General features: G+C 42.0%; 1 protein-coding gene across 11 annotated transcripts in view; it reads right to left on the reverse strand.

The window, feature by feature from the left end:
• The window catches only part of wnk1.L (WNK lysine deficient protein kinase 1 L homeolog), a 160,079-nt gene that overhangs the window by 55,689 nt on the left and 82,728 nt on the right, over positions 1 to 21,662 (reverse strand). For 10 of the 11 annotated variants that reach the window (XM_041585946.1, XM_041585945.1, XM_041585947.1 and 7 more), the window contains exons 3-4: positions 17,771 to 17,991; positions 16,097 to 16,254 (exon numbers count right to left, since the gene is read on the reverse strand). In XM_041585946.1, the coding sequence (XP_041441880.1) occupies positions 16,097 to 16,254; positions 17,771 to 17,991 (379 nt within the window). Of the gene's footprint in view, positions 1 to 16,096; positions 16,347 to 17,770; positions 17,992 to 21,662 lie in introns of those variants that run through there. The other variant, XM_041585951.1, reaches the window with a different exon arrangement.

Here is a 21,662-nt window from a genome sequence, read left to right on the forward strand (position 1 = left end):
CTTGTGCTTTTATATGGTCGTGGAACTCCTTGGTAACTTTTACTATCCTTATGTTGTACATTAGGGGGTACTACACTATACAATCGTAGGGATGCACCGCATCCACTATTTTGGATTCGGCCGAAGCCCTAAATCCTTCGCAAAAGAGTCTCAGAATAACGAACCGAATCCAAATCCTAATTTGCATATGCAAAGGGGAAAACATTTTCTACTTCCTTGTTTTGTGACAAAAAGTCATGTATTTTCCCTCCCTGTTCCTAATTTGCATATGCAAATTAGGATTCGGATTTAGTTTGGCAGGGCAGAAGGATTCGGCCGAATCCTGCTGAAAAAAGCCGAATCCTGGATTCGGTGCATCGCTAGCAATCAGGGCTAAGGAAATGGGCACGCACAGAGGACTGTCCACTTTCTTCCTGTTTTTTTTTTTACACAAGCAGAGGAAAGCGGATTCACGTTATTGTGCTCACTACTCCTGTAGCTCCAGCGTCTGTCTGTGTGGAGCTACAAAGAGTGGATATTGATATGAAAATGTATACCAAGGTGTTCTGCACCAATATCAACTCCGTGTAGCTCCACACAGACAAACATCTATTAATGGAGCTATGGGACTGAGCACGGATCCTCTGTCTGTGTACAATACTCAGTCGGAGGAAAGCGGATAAGTGTGCCCTTGCCCTATGGCTAATGCCACATTGAAGCTGAAAATCAACCCCTATACGGGCTTTAGCCTCCTCTCCTGCCTGTACCGGAACCTGCTTGGGAGCAGACCCTTGCAGCTGATTTTGCGTGCTTGCACCTTAGTCAGCACAACGGTTTTGAGCTCAGGCAGGAGAGGAGGCTTAAGATGGACATACATTGCCAAACGAGCAGATCTCTACCCGATATGCGCACATAGAGGTGGGTGATAACGGGCTGATCCGATCGTCGGGCCCTAGGGCCCAACGATCAGATCAGAATGGAGGCAATGCAGGCGGGTCGGATCGTGGGACTGCATCAACAAACAGATGCGGCCGTGATCTGACGGGATTTTTTACCCTTACCTGGGCAACTTTCGGGTACATATCGATAGGGGACGCCTGTCAGACGGCCCCACACACGGGCCAATAAGCTGCTAACTCGCTCTGTCGACAGCTATGGGACTGTGTATGGGGGCCTTAATGCACATGCCTGGGCCAATTTCAACCCGTGTGTGTGCCAGTAGCCTAAACTCTGCTTGTCCTGCCTCAATCACTCAGATTAATCAGTGCATCCGCTTATAAGAGAGACTCAAGCCATAGAAACAACTTGGCTGATAACGGCTCATCTTATCCAGTTTTTCATATTTATTTTTCCCCTTTAGGATGAGCTGAACGTGCTGTTCTTATCTTATCAGAAGGCAACGGGTCCAAAATTTCCAATTCCCCACTACGATTATCAAAGCATTGTGCTGAAGTGTGTTACATTGTAATTATGCATTGTTCCCTGCAGTGGCAATAAGATAATGTAGCATTAAATGGATTCAACAACTGCTGCAATACCCTTGTACCATCTATTGTCCAACAATCATTAACCCTCTCCCCTCGTTAACCATTCTATCTGCCACACACAATCTCTGGAATGTCCCCACCTCCCAGCATCTAACCCTTCCCCAATACTCTAGAATGCTCCATTCCCAACAGAGATTATTGTATGAATGCATCAAATAAAGTTTTTAGTTTCTGCTGGTAGAAACTGCCCATTTTCTTGTTGAAAGATGTATGTGTATGACATAAGCCTCGCTCAGATACATTTCAGATATATAATCTGTTATTTGTAGGGTGCTGGAATTGGCAGTTATAGCTGGATCGTTGCTGGTCCAGTATAATAAATGAAAGCGTTTGATTGGTTGCTATCGCCCAGTGCATTAGAACAAGCCTGTACAATGTATCTACTTGTTAATTAAAAGATAGACAACAGAGCTAAAGCTAGGCATACACTGACCCATAAAACTGCCAATTCTGCTCCTCAATGTTGGCAGTTTACTGGCACGCAATGACCTTGGGAGGTCCTGTCAGTTCGATATCTTGACAAATATTGGTCAGGTTGGAGAATCCCATCAGCCAAGGTCGGCAACGGCATCTTGATGATCCGATCTTGGTGAGGGGGCAAAATAATCTGATTATTCTGACTTTGATTGGTTAAGATCTGCTTGTTTGGCTTAAGCGCATGGACACACATTCAGATCTTAGCCTCGTTTTAGGTGCGGTTCGCACCGTGGTTTATAAAAAAACTGACCTCCACGTATACGCTAGCGGTATTGTGCCAATGCCTAAGCTTAAACCGATAAGCATATCTACGCGGCGATCGTTTTGTTTTTGTTTTTTAAAAACGATTTGCTTTACGAACCATGCCGCAAAATGTGGCTAAGATCCGCATGTTCATGCAGAAATCACATAAATAAAGGTATGGGACCCATTATTCAGAACGCTCAGGACCCAGGGTTGTCCAGATAATGAATCTTTTCATAATTTAGATCTTCATGCCTTAAGTCTACTAGAAAATCATCTAAACATTAAATAAACCCAAGAGGCTTGCTTTGTTTCCAATAAGGATTAATCATATCTTCGTTTGGATCAAGCACAAGCTACTGTTTTATTATTACAAGTTAATACAATGGGTAATTCTAAGCAACTTTTCAATTGGTCTCCATTATTTTTTTTTTATATATAGTTTTTGAATTATTTGCCTTCTTCTGACTCTTTCCAGATTTCAATGGGGGTCACTGGGGGTCATTTATCAACACTGAACAAATTTGCCCATGGGCAGTTATCCATAGCAACTAATCAGTGGTTAGCTTTTTAAAACCAGCTGCAAGTAGAACAATGAATGCAGCAATCTGATTGGTCTCCATGGGTTACTGACCATGGGCAAATTTGCCCAGTGTTGATAAATGAGCCCCAGTGACTCCATCTAAAAAATAAATGCTCTGTAAGGCTATAAATGTAGTTATTGCTAGAATATCACTCTCTACATCAGTGATCCCCAACCAGTAGCTTGTGAGCACCATGTTGCTCTCCAACCCCTTGGATGTTGCTTGTTATGTCCTCAAAGCAGGTGCTTATTTTTGAATTCCAGGCTTGAAAGCAAGTTTTAATTGCATAAAAACTAAGTATAGAGCCAAGCAGAGCCTCTTGTAGGCTGCCAGTCCACGAAGGGGTTACCAAATGGCCAATCACAGCCCTTATTTGGCACCCCAAGGGACTTTCTCATGCTTGTGTTGCTCTCCAACTCTTTTTACATTTGAATGTGGCTCACAGGTAAAAAAAGGTTGGGGACCCCTGCTCTACATCATACGAATAGGTAATATAAAGGTGAACACCCCCTTTAAGGACATTCAATAATATACTAAAAGTATGTGGGGGGTGTGATTTACCTCTTGGAAATTCTTTACGGCACACTAAGCCAAATACATTAAAGGCTAATGGGCAAGAGAGTTAATAATTTCACGTCTGGGTCCGTTTATTTCCTTACAGGTATGCTAATAACATTTTGCCTGGGGGGGGGGGAAGCAGTAACAACAAAAGCTAAAATATCCGGCATATACTGTAATCATTTAGGATGAAAAGAAATACTTCAAATCCCAATAGAAGTATTATTCCTTGAGGTTTGCCGTACAACAAAACTTCTCTGGGGCACGGGGTGCCAGGGATTCTGCAGACCGGAATACTGGGATACAATAAAGCCACATGACATACGTTTAGGAGAAAGAAGAAAAAAAAAAACTCACATTGCTTCTTATTGCTTTTTACTGGACTGAACAGGTTCTGTGTTAGTTCAAAACAACTCCTGCTTCCAGGAAAATGTCTCTGACCCCCCACCTTAGGCTTTCATTAACCTCCTTAGATTAGTCAAGGCTGCAGATTAGGAGGCCAAAGAAAGGCATGGCGTGAAGCTGGCACGTAAAGCGTTAACCGCAGATGTGCAACGGTTCGTAGAGGTCATTTTTTTTGATTTCAGGGTGATTTCCTTGATCTGGGCCGACGTGTTTTTATTTGGATTATAGAAGGTGGCAAGCAAGGAAAGAGATCAGTATAAAGAATTCCCATATTTGATCAGAAGCAGAATTGGATCAAACTGGAAGGAGATGATATACAGAAAGGGCTCTCTTATATTAAATGGTGTTCTGGCTAATGGGGCCATACACAATCAGGCCATGTTTCAAACTGTCGCTTTTGCGCTGACAGTTGCCAACAGAGGCAGGTTGTGGCCAACCAACATGGCGCATCAGCAGGTAAAAGATTTGAACTGCCAAAATTATGAAGGAACAGATATCCTTGGCACAAAAATACTGATCATGCTCATCCTGCCAGCATACACATACAGGTATGGGAAACCCCTTTATCCAGAGAATCCCATCTCCCATAGACTCCATTTCATCTAAATAATCCACATTTTTAAAAACGATTTCCTTTTTCTCTGTAATAATAAAACAGTACCATGAACAGGATCCAAACGTAGAATTACACCTTATTGGAAGTAAAGCAGCCTATTGTGTTCATTTTGTATTATCCAGGAAGCTCTTAATTAAGGAAAGGCCGTCTCCCACAGACTCCATGTAATCCAAATAATTTTTTTAAAAATGATTTCCTTTTTTCTGTAATAATAAAACAGTCGCTTGTACTTGATCCCAACTAAGATATAATTAATCCTTATTAGAAGCAAAACCAGCCTATTGGGTTTATGTAATGTTTACAAGATTTTCTAGTAGACGCAAGATATGAAGATCCAAATTACAGAAGGATTCCTTATGCAGAATGCTCAAGAACTGGGGTTTTCCAGATAACAGGTCCTATACCTATATTATATATAATTGTATTGTTATTTTTTGTTTTTGCGTGATTTTGTAGTACGAAGATCCAAATTTCACAAAGATCCATTATCCTGAAAGTCCCAGGTCCCGAGCATTCTGGATAATAGGTCCCATACCTCTACTGAAAATTGCACAAACTGGTATTGGTGCACGGATGGGCAGCTTTACTTTGAACTTGGTCTGAGATCTGATTGTGTTATTTTGTTCCAACCACTGCCTGCTGACCTGTGTCTGACGTGTTTGCCGGCTGGAAAATCCAGACAAGTATCTTTTATATCTCTAGTACAGGTATGGGACCTGTTATCCAGAATGCTTGAGACCTGGGGTTTTCCGGATAACGGATCTTTCCCTAATTTGGATCTTCATACCTTAAGTTTACTATAAAACCATATAAACTTTAAATAAACCCAAAAGGTTGGGTTTTCCTCCAATAAGGATTAATTTTATCTTAGTTGGGATCAAGTACAAGCTACTGTTTTATTATTACAGAGAAATAGGAAATCATTCTTAAAAACGTGGATTATTTGAATAAAATGAAGTCTATGTAATTTGGAGCTTTCTGGATAATGGGTTTCTGGATAACGGATCCTACACCTGTATTTGCTTGTCCCCATGGCAAAGTGTGTGTATTTCTGTGGGCCGCCTTCTAGTTTTACACAAATCTATTTATACTGTGGCTTTACTCGTGTTTGATGGCATTCTCTATACCCAGTTGATCATTAGCCCGGTGTTTATTATTCTTGGTCCCACAAACACTATGCAAATGCTTAAACACTCTCTCCCTGTAACATCAGCAGGGAAAAAAATGGGTTTTAATTGACATATTAACCAATTTAAATATTTGTAAAAATTCTATTGGCTTTCCTTAGACTTATTTCCCCCCTCTCAGATCTCGTAAGTGAATGTCAGTAGTAGAAAGGATTCTTTTTTAATTTATACCTATAAATTGCAAAAATCTGCATTTTAGAAAATTAAAGTTGGCCGATTGATGTGGTTCTCCCCAACAATTCTTCCTAAACCCAGATTAAGGCAAACCATTGGATCAACCCAAATTGGCCCAATAGGGCGAGTCAAGTTGACAAAGATTGCATGTATGGTGACCTGGCCAAAAAGCAGATCTTTAGGTAAATGGCTAACTTAAAGATAGCAATTCAGGGGGCAACTGATACAGGATTAAGAAAAATGTGGCCTCGTCTGTTTACTGCTTGCCCATGACTATAGGTAAGGAGCCATCAGCTGACTCTGCCTAAGGTTAATAGATTGAGTGCTATTCTCTTAAACATGGGGCTTGTTGACCCGACAACAGTGGCTATATCTGGCTGAAAATGTCATTATCTATTGTCTCGGTCGAGGAGCACATGGGCTTGCCCTACAGGTCTCCATAGGCTTGCAGTATGATCCAATCCAATGAGCGGATCTGAAGGTGTAAAACCAGTTTAAGAGACTGACAAATCCAGGATATCAGGGTTGGCGCTAGCAAGTCGCAAGAAAAGGGTACAGATTAGCTTTCAGCCCGTTTGCTGGATATTATACTCCATAGCGCTAAACGTGAACAGAACAAGCTTTGTCTTTTGTAACAATAGTGAAGGTCTGAAACTGAAGCCAGGGTCATATCTACACAAAGTACAGTCTATTCCAGATAGACAAATTGGTTCATTGTATGGAGATGCAGATAACGTACTAAAAGAAAGGATTCGCCCGGTTTAGGGCAGAAACAGATGAAAAGATTCGGGGACATTTAGTCGCCCATCGACAAATCTCCTCTTTTTCAGACGACTAATCTCCACAAACTGCCTCCTGCCGGCTAGAATCAAAATCGCCGGCGGGATGGCACTCGGAGCGCTTCATTTTACGAAATCTCCCGAAGTTTCCTTGTGAGGCAGCTTTGGAAAACGAATTGATCTGATTGCCATCCCACCGGCGATTTATATTCCAGCCGGTGAGAGGCAGTTTGGGGAGATAAATCATCCGAAGAAGAGGCGTTTGTCGCCAGGCGACTAATTTTCTTGAATCTCCACGTGTGTCTCTGCCCTTATTTTGCAAGAGCCTCATCTCTGGAAATCTTGTTCGTTCAGATAATATTCTAAAGATCACTAGGTTTTATTTCTCAGTCATTTTCTTATCTAACTTTTTTTTTACTTTTTTGGATTTGACTCCCAAAAACTTGAAAGCCAAGTAATCTTCGGATTATTGCACAAAACCCTCTTATCCCATTGACTTCTACATGAACTCGGCAGGTCTGAGTTGGAGTCACCTGAAATTGCCTTACGAGGAAACTTCGGGCGACTTTGGAAAACTAAGCGCTTCCAATACCACCCCGCAGGCGATTTCGATTATAGCCAGTGGGGAGGCAGAGTAGCCTGGGGACAAATCGCTTCTTCTTCGGGTGACTAATCTCCCCGAATCTCCACATGTGTCTCTGCCCTTATTTTGCAAGAGCCTCACCTCTGGAAATCTTCTTCCTTCAGATAATATTCTTCCTCAAAGGCACAAAGGACTGATGGTTACTAGGTTTTATTCCTCAGTTTTCTTCTCTCACATTTTTTTTTTTTTACTTTTTTGGATTTGACTCCCAAAAACCACAAAATCTTCGGATTATTGCATGAAACCCTCTTCTCACATTGACTTCTATGTGAACTCGGCAGGTCTGAGTTGGAGTACTTTTTTATTCGGACTTTTAACACCCTCTGGGTTTAATCCAATTTGAAAAATTCAAGGTCTTTTTTCCACTAAGTTCTGATTTTAAAGTAAGAAAAAAACCATGAAATTTTTAAATTTTTTGGCATTCGGACTTCAATAAATAACCTCTATTTGCTTCCCCGCAAGTCAGGTGGGTTTGGGTTAAACTTTGGGTGAGGAAGTATACTCCTCCTCTACTCCCAAAGATTCCCGGTCTTAGAAGTGAGTGCAAAATTAGCACTGTTGCATAGGTCTAGTAACCCACAGTAATCAATCAGATGCTTTCGAGACAACTGGCAAGCAGATGCTACCTGCTGACACTTGCTATGAGCTACTAGACCATCTTTACCTTTTATTACATCTCCATTGAATTACATTGATAATATTGTTTTAAATTAAGCAAAAAGATTGTGGAGGAAACGGTCAGTTTCTGCTCAATTCCATCCAATCATTTCACATGCATTTGTCAGCCATGCTCTTCTGAGTTCCAGGAGTACTTTACACAATAACAAACACATTTTGGATGAAAGGAATTCATCTGTATCTGCCTTACACAAGCACATCTGGCTTCTCAGCTTCAATATCTACCCAAAGATGTTCAAGTATTTCTTAAAAAAAACAGAAAGCGGTAACAGAAACAAAAATCCTATCAGACTGGGTGTTCCATTTCTCCCACGGGAAAGAGCCTGCCAGTAGCCAATTAAATTCTGTTAGGATCAAATCTTCGTCAAACACAATTTTTAATCAGCGGATGAAGCTGCTAATCCATAATAAGAGGGTGGACTTTTAGGCAGTGACAGCTGCGAGTGACTATGTTTCTCATATTCCCTGACCATGGGACTGAGAAGGAGCCCTATCATGGGATCTGTTATACGGACCTTGAGTTTTCAGGTCGAAGGATAGGTGTAATTAGGAGTACCATGTCTTAAAGGGCACCTATCCCTAAATAATTGCATCCCAGCTGCAGGCTAATAGAAATAACTCTCCAGACACTGGGTACCTACAATCGGAGGGGGCGGCAGTTTGGTTTACCTGCTGAAACTGCCAATACAGTTCTTGTCACAATTAAAACACGGAAGTGTATTTTTCCATATTTGTAAGAGCAAAATATTTTCATACATTTTTTTTTTCAAAAAGGCATAGGTCAAAATGCCCGCTGCCCGCCTACAGCACCAGTCCATTCCTTTAAATGCCAACATACTGCCTATGGTATTCTCAGGTTGAGAACAATAGAGAATGCTAAACTGACACTTCCCAGGCACCCGTCAGTGTCCTTTTAGGGCAGAGACACACGATCAGATTCGGGGAGATTTAGTCGCCCGGCAATAAATCGCCTCTTCTTCGGGGGGGCGACTAATCTCCCCGAACTGCCTCCTGCCGGGATGGCGCGCGTGTTACAAAATCGCCCGAAGTTTCCTCGCGAGGCAACTTCGGAAAACAAAGTGCTTGATTGCCATCCCGCTGGCGATTTACATTTTAGCCGGTGGGAGGCAGTTTGGGGAGATTAGTCGCCCCGAAAAAGGGAAGACTAATCTCCCCGAATCTGAGAGTGTGTCTCTGCCCTTATGATATAGTCAGTTACCCTTAATATGTAGCAAATTCAGGAACTCCAATATTTTTTGCAGAATCTTGCTTTTTAGGGTGCAAGCAAATGACTGTAGCCAACGAGGGCTGCCTTGTGTGAATGGATAGTGGTGCTTTTCATTTCAGCTTCTGTTTTCCTTCCAGTCTTATCAACACATTCCCAAAACAGCAATACAAATGGCACAAACAACCAACAATACTCTGTTGTTCATAGAAATAACTGTGGATAAGAACTTGGTCAAACGCAGTACATTGCTGCAAAAATTATGCTTTTATTGATCCACTGCATGTTTCGAGCAGAGAGCTCTTTTTTAAGTGTTCAACACTTGAAAAAGAGCTCTCTGCTCAAAACATGTAGTGGATCAATAAAAGCACGATTTTTGCAGCAATGTACTGCATTTGACCAAGTTCTTATCCACGGTTATTTCTATGAATTGAGGCTTCATTGGACAGAAGCAATGGAGACTGGACCAAAGTCATTGAATCCTGCTCTATATTGTTATTGTTGTTCATTAGCTTTCCTTTTCCTGAATTCCACGCCCTTCAAATAACATTGCCTTGATTTGCTACCAATAAAAACCAAAGAACGGGGCAATGGCTTCAGAAGGATTTTAGTTGGCGGAGCATTTCCCCATTTTCCTGTGGACAGGTTTCATTCTATCCAAAACACAAAATAGTTTGGGCATTTTTCATACACACAAGCATTTCTAAGTTCACAAAAGAGAACATATATATGACAGCTATGAAATGAGAAGCTCCCATTACTGGTGCCAAAGGTACCCAATTGGCAATAACAAAAAAAAAAAATTAAAAAAAAAAGCACCAGTGGAATTATCTACTCAAACTTTAAACCTGCTTATTAACATTTAAGCCGAGGACTGAATTTATGGGTCAGGATCCAAAAATGGGACCTCATGCTGGTCCCTATGATTTATTTCTTTGCAATAGTTTTTATTTGATTTTGACATATATAGAGACGACAACATGTTCCATGTAATAACATCAGGTATATATGTAAAAGAGAAAAGAGGAAGATGCTAGAATCTAAATCGGATCAATTCGGCTTTCCGAAGTCGCCCGAAGTTTCCACTTCGAGCGACATCAGAAAACGAAGCACTCCGAGTGCAATTCCGCTGGCACTTTAGATTCTAGCTGGCGGGAAGGCAGTTCGGGGAGATTAGTCACCCGAAGAAGAGGCGATTTGGCACCGGGCGACTAATCTCTCCAAATCTCCACGTGTGTCTCTGCCCTAAATCTACTAGAAAATCATATAAACATTAAATAAACCCAATAGGCGGGTTTTGCTTTGAATAAGGATTAATTATATTTTAGTTGGGATCAAGTACAAGCTACTGTTTTATTATTACAGTGAAAAAGGAAATCTTTTAAAAAAATTTGGTTATTTGTATAAAATGGAGTCTATGGGAGCCTTTCCTTAATTCTGAACTTTCTGGATAACAGGTTTCCAAATAACAAATCCCATACCACGTTTTGGAATGAAAGATGAATAGGAGAGGGCTATATGAGAAAGAGAAGTAATATTACCATTTTAGGGTTGCCAACCCCCATTAGAAATAAGAAATAGGCAGAAGTAGTAGGTAAATTGAAAATCTGTCAAAAACATGACATTCTATAACATACTCAAATTCAACTTAAAGGACAAGGAAAGTGCGAATATGTTAGGCACCTCACCCCAGTTACTACAACTGATAGCCTTAAACCTATAGCACATGATCTTCTTGGCTGAATAGCCCAATGGGTATTTTTTTAAGGAGAAAACTCTCAAATTCGACTGCGGAGTTATTCAAATTCAATTCGAGTTTTTTTTAAAAAAAATTGAATTCGATTTTAGAGGTTTATCATACTCTGGCCCTTTTAAGAACTCAGATTCGACTATTCTCCACCTAAAACCTGCCAAATTGGTGTTGGGAGAGGTCCAGGGATCAATTTGGAGTTGTTTGCAGCCTTTATGACATGATAAATATGCCTCTATGAGTCAAGAACACGGGCAACCAACATGATGTTCATTTGACAGCAATAATGGAAGGCAATGTTATAAAAAGACTAAGCTGTGACAGAGCCAATCAGGTTAATGTGGCTAGCTGATGCTTTGGCAACGAGATCACAATTAAGCATAAAGCAATATACAGTGGTTACATAGTATGGGTTTGGGTAATAAACTAGGGTTGAGGCGTGTAACCCATGATTGTTTTATTGCTGCTACTTTTTTTACTTCTATGCAACAAAATATTATCCATAAAAGCTCTCAGGGGTTGGACTAGTATAAAACAATGTTGTCAAATAAAGAGGTCTAAGGAGATCGTGGGCATTTGGAGGGTCGTAAATGTTTTTTGGAGGGCCACAGTTGCTCTCCAGTTGGACGGCCCAGGTCTAGGTAAAGAGAACAAATAGAAATAAAGTGAATGAATCATAGTCAAGTGCTGGCAAGGATCAGTAAACTCATTCCTAGCACTCCGTGTACCATTGAGTCTTTGGCCCTCCCAATGTAGCACCATCATCACAGCGTGTTCTAAACGGCTACCGAATTGCTTAATTCATCAAGATGAATAAACAGAAACATAAATAGTATGCTAATCAACATACTTTCTGGTTGCTAGAGTCAATGAACCTAGCAACCAGATGGCAGTTGACAGCCGGAGCGGCAAACAGCAGCAGCAACTCAACTACTTTCTTGCGTCTCCAGCCTACTTTTTTGTCTTTAATGTGAATTTCCCATTTAATTAAGTCAGAGTTGTTTTGCAGGGTAATGCAGAGGAAATAAAGTAACTGTCTGTAACCAAACATTAACAAAATGGACCTTGTGCTGCAGTGCAAAGAGACCGACATCTACACGCTTGATTAAATTAAATGCCTCCTGCATGAAAAGAGGAAGGTATTTTAAAAAAAAAAGTGTAAATGCTTTCTAGTAGGAATGGTGCTCCAATTTACAGAAAAACCCTGTAACCGAAACTCCCATTCTGGATAATAGATCCCATAGCTGTTTAAGGGGCTATATAAACGTTAATGATCATTCACAGTTTTCAGGAGAGAGGGTTCGGAGACGACTAACAAGGAGCGAAGAAGCTGGCATTTAGTAACTGTGTAACAAGCAAAACACATTAGATTTTTTATCGCCATTTGTTGCCGGAGGGCAGTGATTGTGCCTCTTTCACATGACCAAATGGAAAGTAATACGGGGACAAAGCTGGGCGAACTGTTGTTAACAGAGACGGTAAAATTCAAAGAGCTAATTTATCATCAGTGAACCCCCAAAGGTACACAGCACCGTTCACCAGAGGACTACGGGGACAACGGTGTTAATATTACCTGCAAGCTTGACATAATACACGATTAGGCTCAACAACCAATCGTGTACGTACATATGTATATATTTATTAGGAGAAAGAAAGGTTAAAATTAAGTAAGCTTTATCAAAAAGGTCCACCTAAATATACCAGTAACCCCCAAAGTAATGCTGCTCTGAGTCATCTGTCAAAAGAAACACAGCATTTCTTTCCTTCTATTGTGTACTCATGGGCTTCTGTATCAGACTTCCTGTTTTCAGCTTAAACCTCCAGGGCTAGGGCTTGAGCATGCTCAGTTTGCTCCTCTCCCCCCCCCCCTTCTGCTGTAATCTGAGCCCAGAGCTATAAGTGAACAGGGAGAGATTCAGGCAGGAAGTGATGTCACACCAAGCTAATATGGCAGCTCCTATCCTAAATAAACAGATAGATTTTCTAGAGCGGTTTACTCCGGTATGGTAAAGCATTCTGCAGAATAAATATAGTGTTATAGCTTGCACTATTGTGGCTAATCTATTGGCAATAAACTGCTTCAGTAGCTTTTCTTCACCTTTAAGGCCCCCATACACGGGCAGATATAAGCTACTGACAGATATGGGGCCCTCCGATGGGCTTCCCCAATCAATATCTGGCCTAAAGTCGGGCAGATGTCGACCAAATAGACTTAAAAATGCAGTCGGATCGAGGACCGCATTGGTTTGTTGATGCAGCCCTCGATCTGTCCGTCCGTATTTTTCTCGTTGTAATCCAATCGTTGGGCCCTAAGGCCCACGATTAGATCAGTCCAAAATAGCCCACATCAAGGTGGGCATATTGGGGAGAGATCTTCTCATTTGGTGACGTCGCCAAACAAGCGGATCTCCCTATGTATGGGCATCTTAAAGGAGAAGGAAAGGTTTTTTTTTTTTAAAAAAAAAAAGTAAGCCTTATCAGAAAGGTCTATATAAATACACCAGTAAACCATCAAAGTAATGCTGCTCTGAGTCCTCTGTCAAAAGAAACACAGCATTTCTTTCCTTCTATTGTGTACTCATGGGCTTCTGTATCACACTTCCTGTTTTCATCTTAAAACCTCCTTGCCCCGGGCGTGAGCATGCTCAGTTTGTTCCTCTAGCCCCTCCCCCTCCCTTCTCTGCTGTAATCTGAGCCCAGAGCTATAAGTGAGCAGGAAGAGACTCAGGCAGGAAGTGATGTCCCACCAAGCTAATACTGAAGCTGCCATCCTAAACAGAGCGCTTCTAGAGGTTTTTTCTCAGGTACAGTAAAACCTTCTACGGAATAAATATAGCATTCTAGCTTGCACTATTACAGCTAATCTATTGGCAATAAACTGCCTCCATAGGTTTTCTTCTCCTTTAACACAGCTGAGGTCTGGCTGCTAAATCATAAGGGTTACTGCCACTGATCTTTGAAGGGGGGGGGATATATAGTGATAAAAGGCTTGCTCGTTTATATTCCATAATACATGGGGTGCAAATATATTTATGCAAGCATGCTAGGATTTGTTTGGGAGTTGTTCCTTTTGCCCAGGGATTTTGGGCATCACGTTGTGTTCTCTGTTCCAAGTACAAATAGTAATTCTGAGAACATCACGTCAGGAAAAACAGCTTATTATGGTATAATTATTACCTGGACACTGTGAGTATCCAAAAAGCAAGCTGCTCCCATATGTAAATAAGGAAAGAGAGCCCTCTACAGGTGAAACGTACAAGGGGACATGGCTTGAAACGAGCCTCTTTAGTTATGTTTCTCCTTATACTACAACAATCAGAACATAACACTGCACTCCATTCACGTTAGCATTCTGTTTGCATTCTGGAATCCTTTGCGTCTGCAAAGCTGGCTGAACATACAAAGACCAGATACACAGACCAAATACACAGAAGTTGAACCGGTCTGTGTGTAGTAAAAAGGTGTTGTAAACTATCGAACGCTGTTAGTGAAAGAACAAAAACCCAACTGGTCAATAAATCCCAGCAGCATCTCTACAGGGGTACTAGTCAATACGGAACTGAACTGCCAATTAAATCTGAGTATGGGCATTTTTCCCCCTAAAGGTGGCCATACACTATAAGGTCCACTCGTTTGGCAACACCAAATGAGTGGATCTTAACCAGATATGCCCACAAAATGCAAGGCATCGGATTGTTCGGCCCTAGGGCCAAAAGATCGGACTACAATGCTAAGAATAGGTGCCGACGGTACCAGGAGCGCATCAACTAGCCAATGTGGTCCTTGATTGCAAAGAAAAAGCTTAAACCTGCCCGATCAATATCTTAGTCTCCGTCGAAACGCCCCCTACATGGGGCGATAAGATGCCAAATCGGTCTAAAGGACAGGTATCGGAAGCTTTAATCTGCCCATGTATGCCCACCCTAAGGGGGTTATTTATTAAAGTTCGAATGCCAAAAACTTGAGCTATAAAATCCGGATTTTTAGTGAAAAAAAAAAAACTCTAAATTGCGGCATCTCAGACCTGCCGAGGTTGTATATAAGTCAGTGGGAAAAGTCCAGAAGATATCTTGATCTGCGGTAGGTTTTGTGCAACACTCCGAAGATTTTGTGGTTTTCTGGCAAAAATCCAGAAAAAATTGGATTTTTCAGGCGGAAAATCAGAAAAAAAAATAGGGATGCAGCTAATCCACTGTATTGGTGTCCTATACAGTAAATCCTTGGTGAAAGATTTGACAGAATACTGAACCGAATCCTAATTTGCATATGCAAATTAGAGGCAGGATAGTAAAAAGTGAAAAAAATTCTTCTTTTGCGATGAAAAGTCATGTGATTTCCCTACCCGCCATATGCAAATTATGATTCAGATCCGGTTCGGCCAAGCACAAGGATTCTGCTGAAAAAGGCCGAATCCTGAACCGAATCATGGATCCCTAGATTTTCATGATTTTTTTGGGAATTTCTGAACTGGGATTTTTCGGGAAAATAGATTAATAAATAAGGGGAAATAACCCGTGTGGATATTAGAAAATAATAAGAAATTCAGATTTTGATAAATAACCCCCTATGGTTGACACAAGTCCAAGGAAAAAAGGAAGTGGTTGTATTCTCCCACCCCCGGTGAACATGGATTTTTTTGTACTTTAAGCGTCAGGCCGCACAAGCAGATTCGGGGAGATTATTTTTTTAAAAAAATTTTCACAATTGAGACAATATTTTGTGTTTGGTCATCCAGAGCTTTAGGGTCTGGCCACACGAGCAGATTCGGGGAGATTAGTCGCCCCAGCGACAAATCTCCTCTTCTTCGGGGCGACAATCTGACAATCTTCCCAAACTGCCTTCCCCCTGCCCTCCACCGACTAAAATAAAAAAAACGCCTGGGGGAAGGCACACGCGGCACTTCGTTTTCCAATGTCGCCCGAAGTTGCCTCACCAGGAAACTTCGGAAAACAAAGCACCGCGTGTGCCTTCCCCCAGGCTTTTTTTTATATTTTAGTCGGTGGAGGGCAGGGGGAAGGCAGTTTGGGAAGATTGTCACCCCGAAGAAGAGGAGATTTGTCGTTGGGGCGACTAATCTCTCCGAATCTGCTCGTGTGGCCAGACCCTAAAGCTCTGGATGACCGAACACAAAATATTTTCTGAATTCTCAAATCAGAATCCAGCCCAATCTGCAGTTTGTTTTCTCTGTGATCTGATCCAGACGTGTACCCCCTGCAAAATGATAACCAGAGAACCTGTAGCAGGCACTTACACTGGTGACTCGCCGGTAGATCTGCGCAGCATTTTGGCATTCGGAGTAAGGGTATTCAGAAGTCGCCATCTCAAGCATGCACATCCCAAAAGCATACACGTCAACGGACTCATCGTATTTCTCTTCGTACATCTCTGGGGCCATGAATTCAGGGGTACCTTAAATTAAAAGAACGATTCAGACTCTAAATTTTCTCAAAGCGAGCAGGATCTTGAGGCGCTTACCGCAGAGGGGTTTCAGGGCAGGAGACCTGTGAGATAGAGAAAGCGGGGGCAAAAAAGAAGAAAAAAAAAAAAGGAGGAAGACTTCTCAGTTAATCTGTAAAGAAATCGAAATTTAGATACATTCCATTGCAAGGCCTCTAATTAAAGGACGTGGAAGTAAATACGATAATAAAGGATAGAGTAGTGGGTAAAAAAAGAAGTTGTAAAGTATTTTTACCCAATAGTAGACTATGGTGTTAAAAAATCCTTAATCAATAGGGTGAAATGCTCTAACAATCAAAATAATGTGCTACCAAGTAAATGGAGGAATGCAACGAGCAGTCTGTGCAGGAACGGATAAACCAGCTACTATTGTAATATGAGCGGGCTACACCTACCTGTAGTGATCACCACCTGCTGGTAGGAAGAATAACTAGTTAAGGCAGACAAACTTGGAGCACAACTCCATTCACTTGACTTGGGCGCGGCATGTGAAGACCTTGCAATGGAAATATGCCAGCCATGAGTCCAAATACAACTGCATCAACATTCAAATTGGATTTCTGCAAAGGCCACTCACCAGAGACCTTCTCTTCACATACTTACGGTAAGAGCTGCAGTAACACACTAATGGACTACTGCAGCCAATTAATAGCGAGCCATAGCCTACAGCTGAAAAAACACTCAGAAATACAGAAAGTTGTAAGGTCGAGCTTTAAAAAAAAATAAAAACAGGGACAAATGAAGCTGTGTAGGGCAGAGCTTAATATAAGGTAGGAAACAAGGTTTTTCCTTTTGGGGAGCAATACTTTTGCAGTGTAGATTTTGGTTCCCAAATAAGCACCTTGAGTTTTTCAGCTTTTAACAGACCATTAGAAACAGAGCGGGACAAGGGGGTAAATAATTTGGGAAATAACACAGGTTGTCTGACACGACTCTTGAGGAACAAAACCTTAAACATCAACAACTGCGAATAATGAACATCAGATTTGAAGACATTCGGTGGGCTGAAGACTGAACAGAGTAAACGCTCCTTTAGTCAAGATATCGGTGGGAATGTTTTTTATTTTCAATGTCAAAAATGTAAGTTTTTGTATTTGCTTCGTATAACCCTCTATGGGTTTCTAGACCTACCCTGAACATTTTGCCAGAGCGGGACGCTTATCAGTCCAACATTGATCAAGAAATTTGTGTCCATTAATAATTAATCAGAAGAAGAAGAAGAAGAGGTCCAATTTGAGGCTCATTCCCACAGTGATATGTAGCTAAAAGGGGTTATTACCAGCACTGCCTTCCACCCAGGGTGGAACGGAGATCTACCGCACTCCTCAAATTTACGTCAACTTGAATACATTTTAGGGTGGAGCTATAACATAAAAGGATGTTGTAAAAAACGGGAGACCAATTTAAAAAAAAAACATTTATTTCATATCAAATATTTCACAAAGCAATGAATAGCGTTTGGACCTACCTATGACACTTTTGGCAAACGAGGCTCTCTTCAGAGTGGCCAGACCCAGGTCTCCGATTTTCACTGAGCCAGTCGGGCCAGTGATGAAAATGTTGTCACATTTGAGATCCCGGTGGATGATGGGAGGGGTGCGAGTGTGCAGGAACTGTAATCCTTTCAAGATCTGCCGGCACCAGCTTCGGAGAACCTTGAGCTTCATGACTTTGAACCTCTTTAGATACCTACAACGAGAAATACGATGCCGGTTATTAGGACACCAATGTGAAGGGGTAGCAAGCAGGTGTTAGCAATTAGTTCTTTTTTGCTAAAAAGCTTAGTAATTGGACAAAGTGTAGAACAAATACATGTTTATGAAGTGCCTTGCTTCACCGTGAAAGTCATTACTCTCATGTCACTTCAAGTCTACCAGAATATTTGACATGGACCTGGGACTTGCACCAAAGTGATTTTTGAGGGAGATTCAACCGACAAATATGCAAAAAGCTCATTAACACCCACCCAACAACTTCACTCAGCACTCTTAGCAGCTGACCTACTATTTTACTATGTGTCTAAGGCAAACTATACAGATTTTCAAAACCTACACTCTTTGTAGCTATATCTGGCATTTGCCATAAAAGGGGCTTTCAATGAAAATGAAATTCCAATTAAACTCACAACTAGGGATGCACTGAATCCACTATTTTGGATTCGGCCGAACCCCTAAATCCTTGGCAAAAGATTTGACCAAATACCGAACCGAATTCAAATGCATATGCAAATTAGGGGTGGGAAGGGGAAAACTGTAGGGGCAGACCTGCCCTTAAAGAAGAACTAAAGCTTAACTAAAGAAGTACCGTATATACTCGAGTATAAGCCGTCGTGAGTATAAGCCGAGGTACCTAATTTTACCTCCAAAAACTGGGAAAGCTTATTCACTCGAGTATAAGCCTAGGGTGAGAAATGCAGCAGCTTCTGGTAAGTTTCAATCAAAAAATTTAGGGTTTCTGCTCCCATTGGAGGTGCCGGTGTCTCGTTCTTGGATGCCGGTGACCATTCTTGGATGCCGGTGACCATTCTTGGACGCCGGCGAATATTCTTGGAGACTATTCTTGGGCGCCGGCGACTTTTCTTGGGCGCCGGCGACTATTCTTGGGCGCCGGCGACTATTCTTGGGCGCCGGCGACTATTCTTGGGCGCCGGCGACTATTCTTGGGCGCCGGCGACTATTCTTGGGCGCCGGCGACCGTTTTTGTGCTTGACCCGAGGTAGAGTTTTTCAGCATATTTGGGGGCTGAAAAACTCGGCTTATACTCGAGTATATACGGTAGGTAGAAATGTTGTACATTATGTTTTGGGCTTCTGTATCAGACCAAGGCAACCACAGCCCTTTAGCAGTAAAGATCTGTGTCTCCAAAGATGCCCCAGTAGCTCCCCATCTTTTCTGCTGATTCACTGCACATGCTCTGTGCTGCTGTCACTTACTGAGCTTAGGGGCCCACTCACAATATACAGTACACATAGAATAGAGTTTAGTTCTCCTTTAAGGCAATGGAAGCAGGATCATTGGTCCGAGTGTATTAAGCCCATCGATAGGTAGGAAGGAGTGTAATCCCAGGTCCATCTCAGAACTAAAGTCAGTGGAGTCCTGGGTGATGTAATGTAGTTTAGGGCCATAAATCAAACAGAGTTTATTCATACTAAACCTTGGACCCATCAATAAAGATGGGGTACTGCCGGCACTTATAAGAAGCAGCTGTGGAGTCTAGATTCATATTAAATATATAGTGCATATGCCAGAGCCAAAAGGAGTGTCTATAAGAGATCATCATCCGCATGCACAGCCCACACAAGCCACCAACTGCCACTTGGGCTTGCTGGGTTGAATTACCTGGCATTCTACCAATGCATCTTGCTCATTAATCTGTATTAATGCAGCTCACTGGGTTCAAAGGCGCTGATCCCAGAGAAACAGGCCAACCTTAATCCTTTAGGAGAGTTGTTACTTCAAAGCGTCCCATAAAGAAAGTTTATATAAAGGCAACAGTTGCTGGAAGCTGCACATTAACCATTTCCAAGTCACAGAGAGGGTGTAGGGAAAGTAGCGGGGAAGGAAGAATGTAGCTGTAGCAGTCAAAGGCTTAGAAAGGGGAAATGGAAATGCAACTTATAGGGTCTTAGGGTAAAAACCACCATATCATAGGCATTCGGTTCTAGTTAGATAAATATAAACACAACTCCATGTTCAGTCTTAGAGAAATTGGACGTACAATTGTAATCGCTCGCGTGTATATGGGGCAGCAGACCATGTTCACTATTTGGCTGAATATATAATAGTCTGATTAGAATCAACTTGATTTGGATTCCATTTAAGACAGTTTACAGTTAAAACTGCTCATATTGACCTGTATTTATCAACCCATGTGCACCCAGCTTGACCTTCATTTTATTTTTACTCTTACTACCTGTGTTTAAACTGAGGTGAGCTCTGTATAAACAAGCCCCTCTATTTCCCCCGCCAAGGGCCGCCATTAGAAATCATGGGGCTCCGTACAACAACATTTTCGGGCCCCCAGGGGCCCGCCCACACTGCCGCCCAAGCCCCACCCCAGATCCCGCCCACTCCACCCAAGCCCCACTCTATCCCACCCAAAGACCAAAGACATCAGCGCTAAAAAAGTAATCCCCCCCCACACACACACAAATTATAAAAAGCTATTGATGGTCAGGGCCCCCTTAGAAGTTTAAAAAAAACATTTGGCGCCAGGGCCCCCCTTACAAGTTAAAAAAAATGTAAGGCCCTAAAGAATATTTTTTAAAAAAACCATTGGCGCTAAGGGCCCTCATTACAAGTTAAACAAAATTGGGGCCCCAAATTTTTTTTAAAAAAAAACATTGGTGGCAGGGGCCTATAGAATATTAAAATAATACATTGGTGGCCAGGGGATTAAAAAAAACAAAAAAAAGTTTCGTGACTTCAGGTATTTTCGCTGCTTCGGAAGTTCGGCTGTTCGGCTTTTCAGCAATTCCGCATTTCGGCTGTTCGGGACTTCAAAAATGGCCGCACGGCTTCGGCGCTCTCAAGGGAGGCCCGGCTTTTTAAAAACTGCAGCACCCCCTTCATGCCTCCCCTGTAGGGTTGCCACCTTTTCTGGAAAAAAATACCGGCCTTCCAATCTATTTATTTTTTTTCCCTATTAATAACATTGGGTTCAGCCATCATTTTTACCGGCCAGGCCGGTAAATTACTGACCAGGTGGCAACCCTACGCCCCTGTCCCCCCTGATGGCGGCCCTGCCCCCACCCACTGCCAGTGCCCCAGGCCTACAGATAAGGAGAGGATCATCAGTTCAGGAGATTTAGACAGGTTATTTAATTAACTGCCTTCTGCCCCCCCAAGAAGGGGAGATTTGTCGATTGAGCAACTGAGCGCGTGTCTCAGCCCTTAAAGGGATACTGTCATAGGAAAACATGTTTTTTTTCAAAATCAGTTAATAATGCTGCTCCAGCAGAATACTGCACTGAATTTTTTTCTAAAGAGCAAACTGATTTTTTGATATTTAATTTTGAAATCTAACACGGGGCTAGACATATTGTCAGTTTCCCAGGAGCTCCCAGTCATGTGGCTTGTGCTCATGTGATAAGCTTCACTCTTTACTTGTAGTGATATCACCCCCTCCCTTCCCCTCAGCAGCCGAACAACAGAACAATGGGAAGGTAACCAGATAACAGCTCCCTAACACAAGGTCACAGCTGCCTGGTAGATCTAAGAACAGCACTCAATAGTACAGGGATCCCCAATCAGTAGCTCATGAGCAAAATGTTGCTTTGGAACCCCTTGGGTGTTGCTCCCAGTGGCCTCAAAGCAGGAGCTTATTTTTGAGTTCCTGGCAAGTTTTGGTTGCATAATAAG

Source organism: Xenopus laevis, chromosome 3L, assembly GCF_017654675.1.
Source record: "Xenopus laevis strain J_2021 chromosome 3L, Xenopus_laevis_v10.1, whole genome shotgun sequence".
Lineage (NCBI taxonomy): Eukaryota > Metazoa > Chordata > Amphibia > Anura > Pipidae > Xenopus > Xenopus laevis.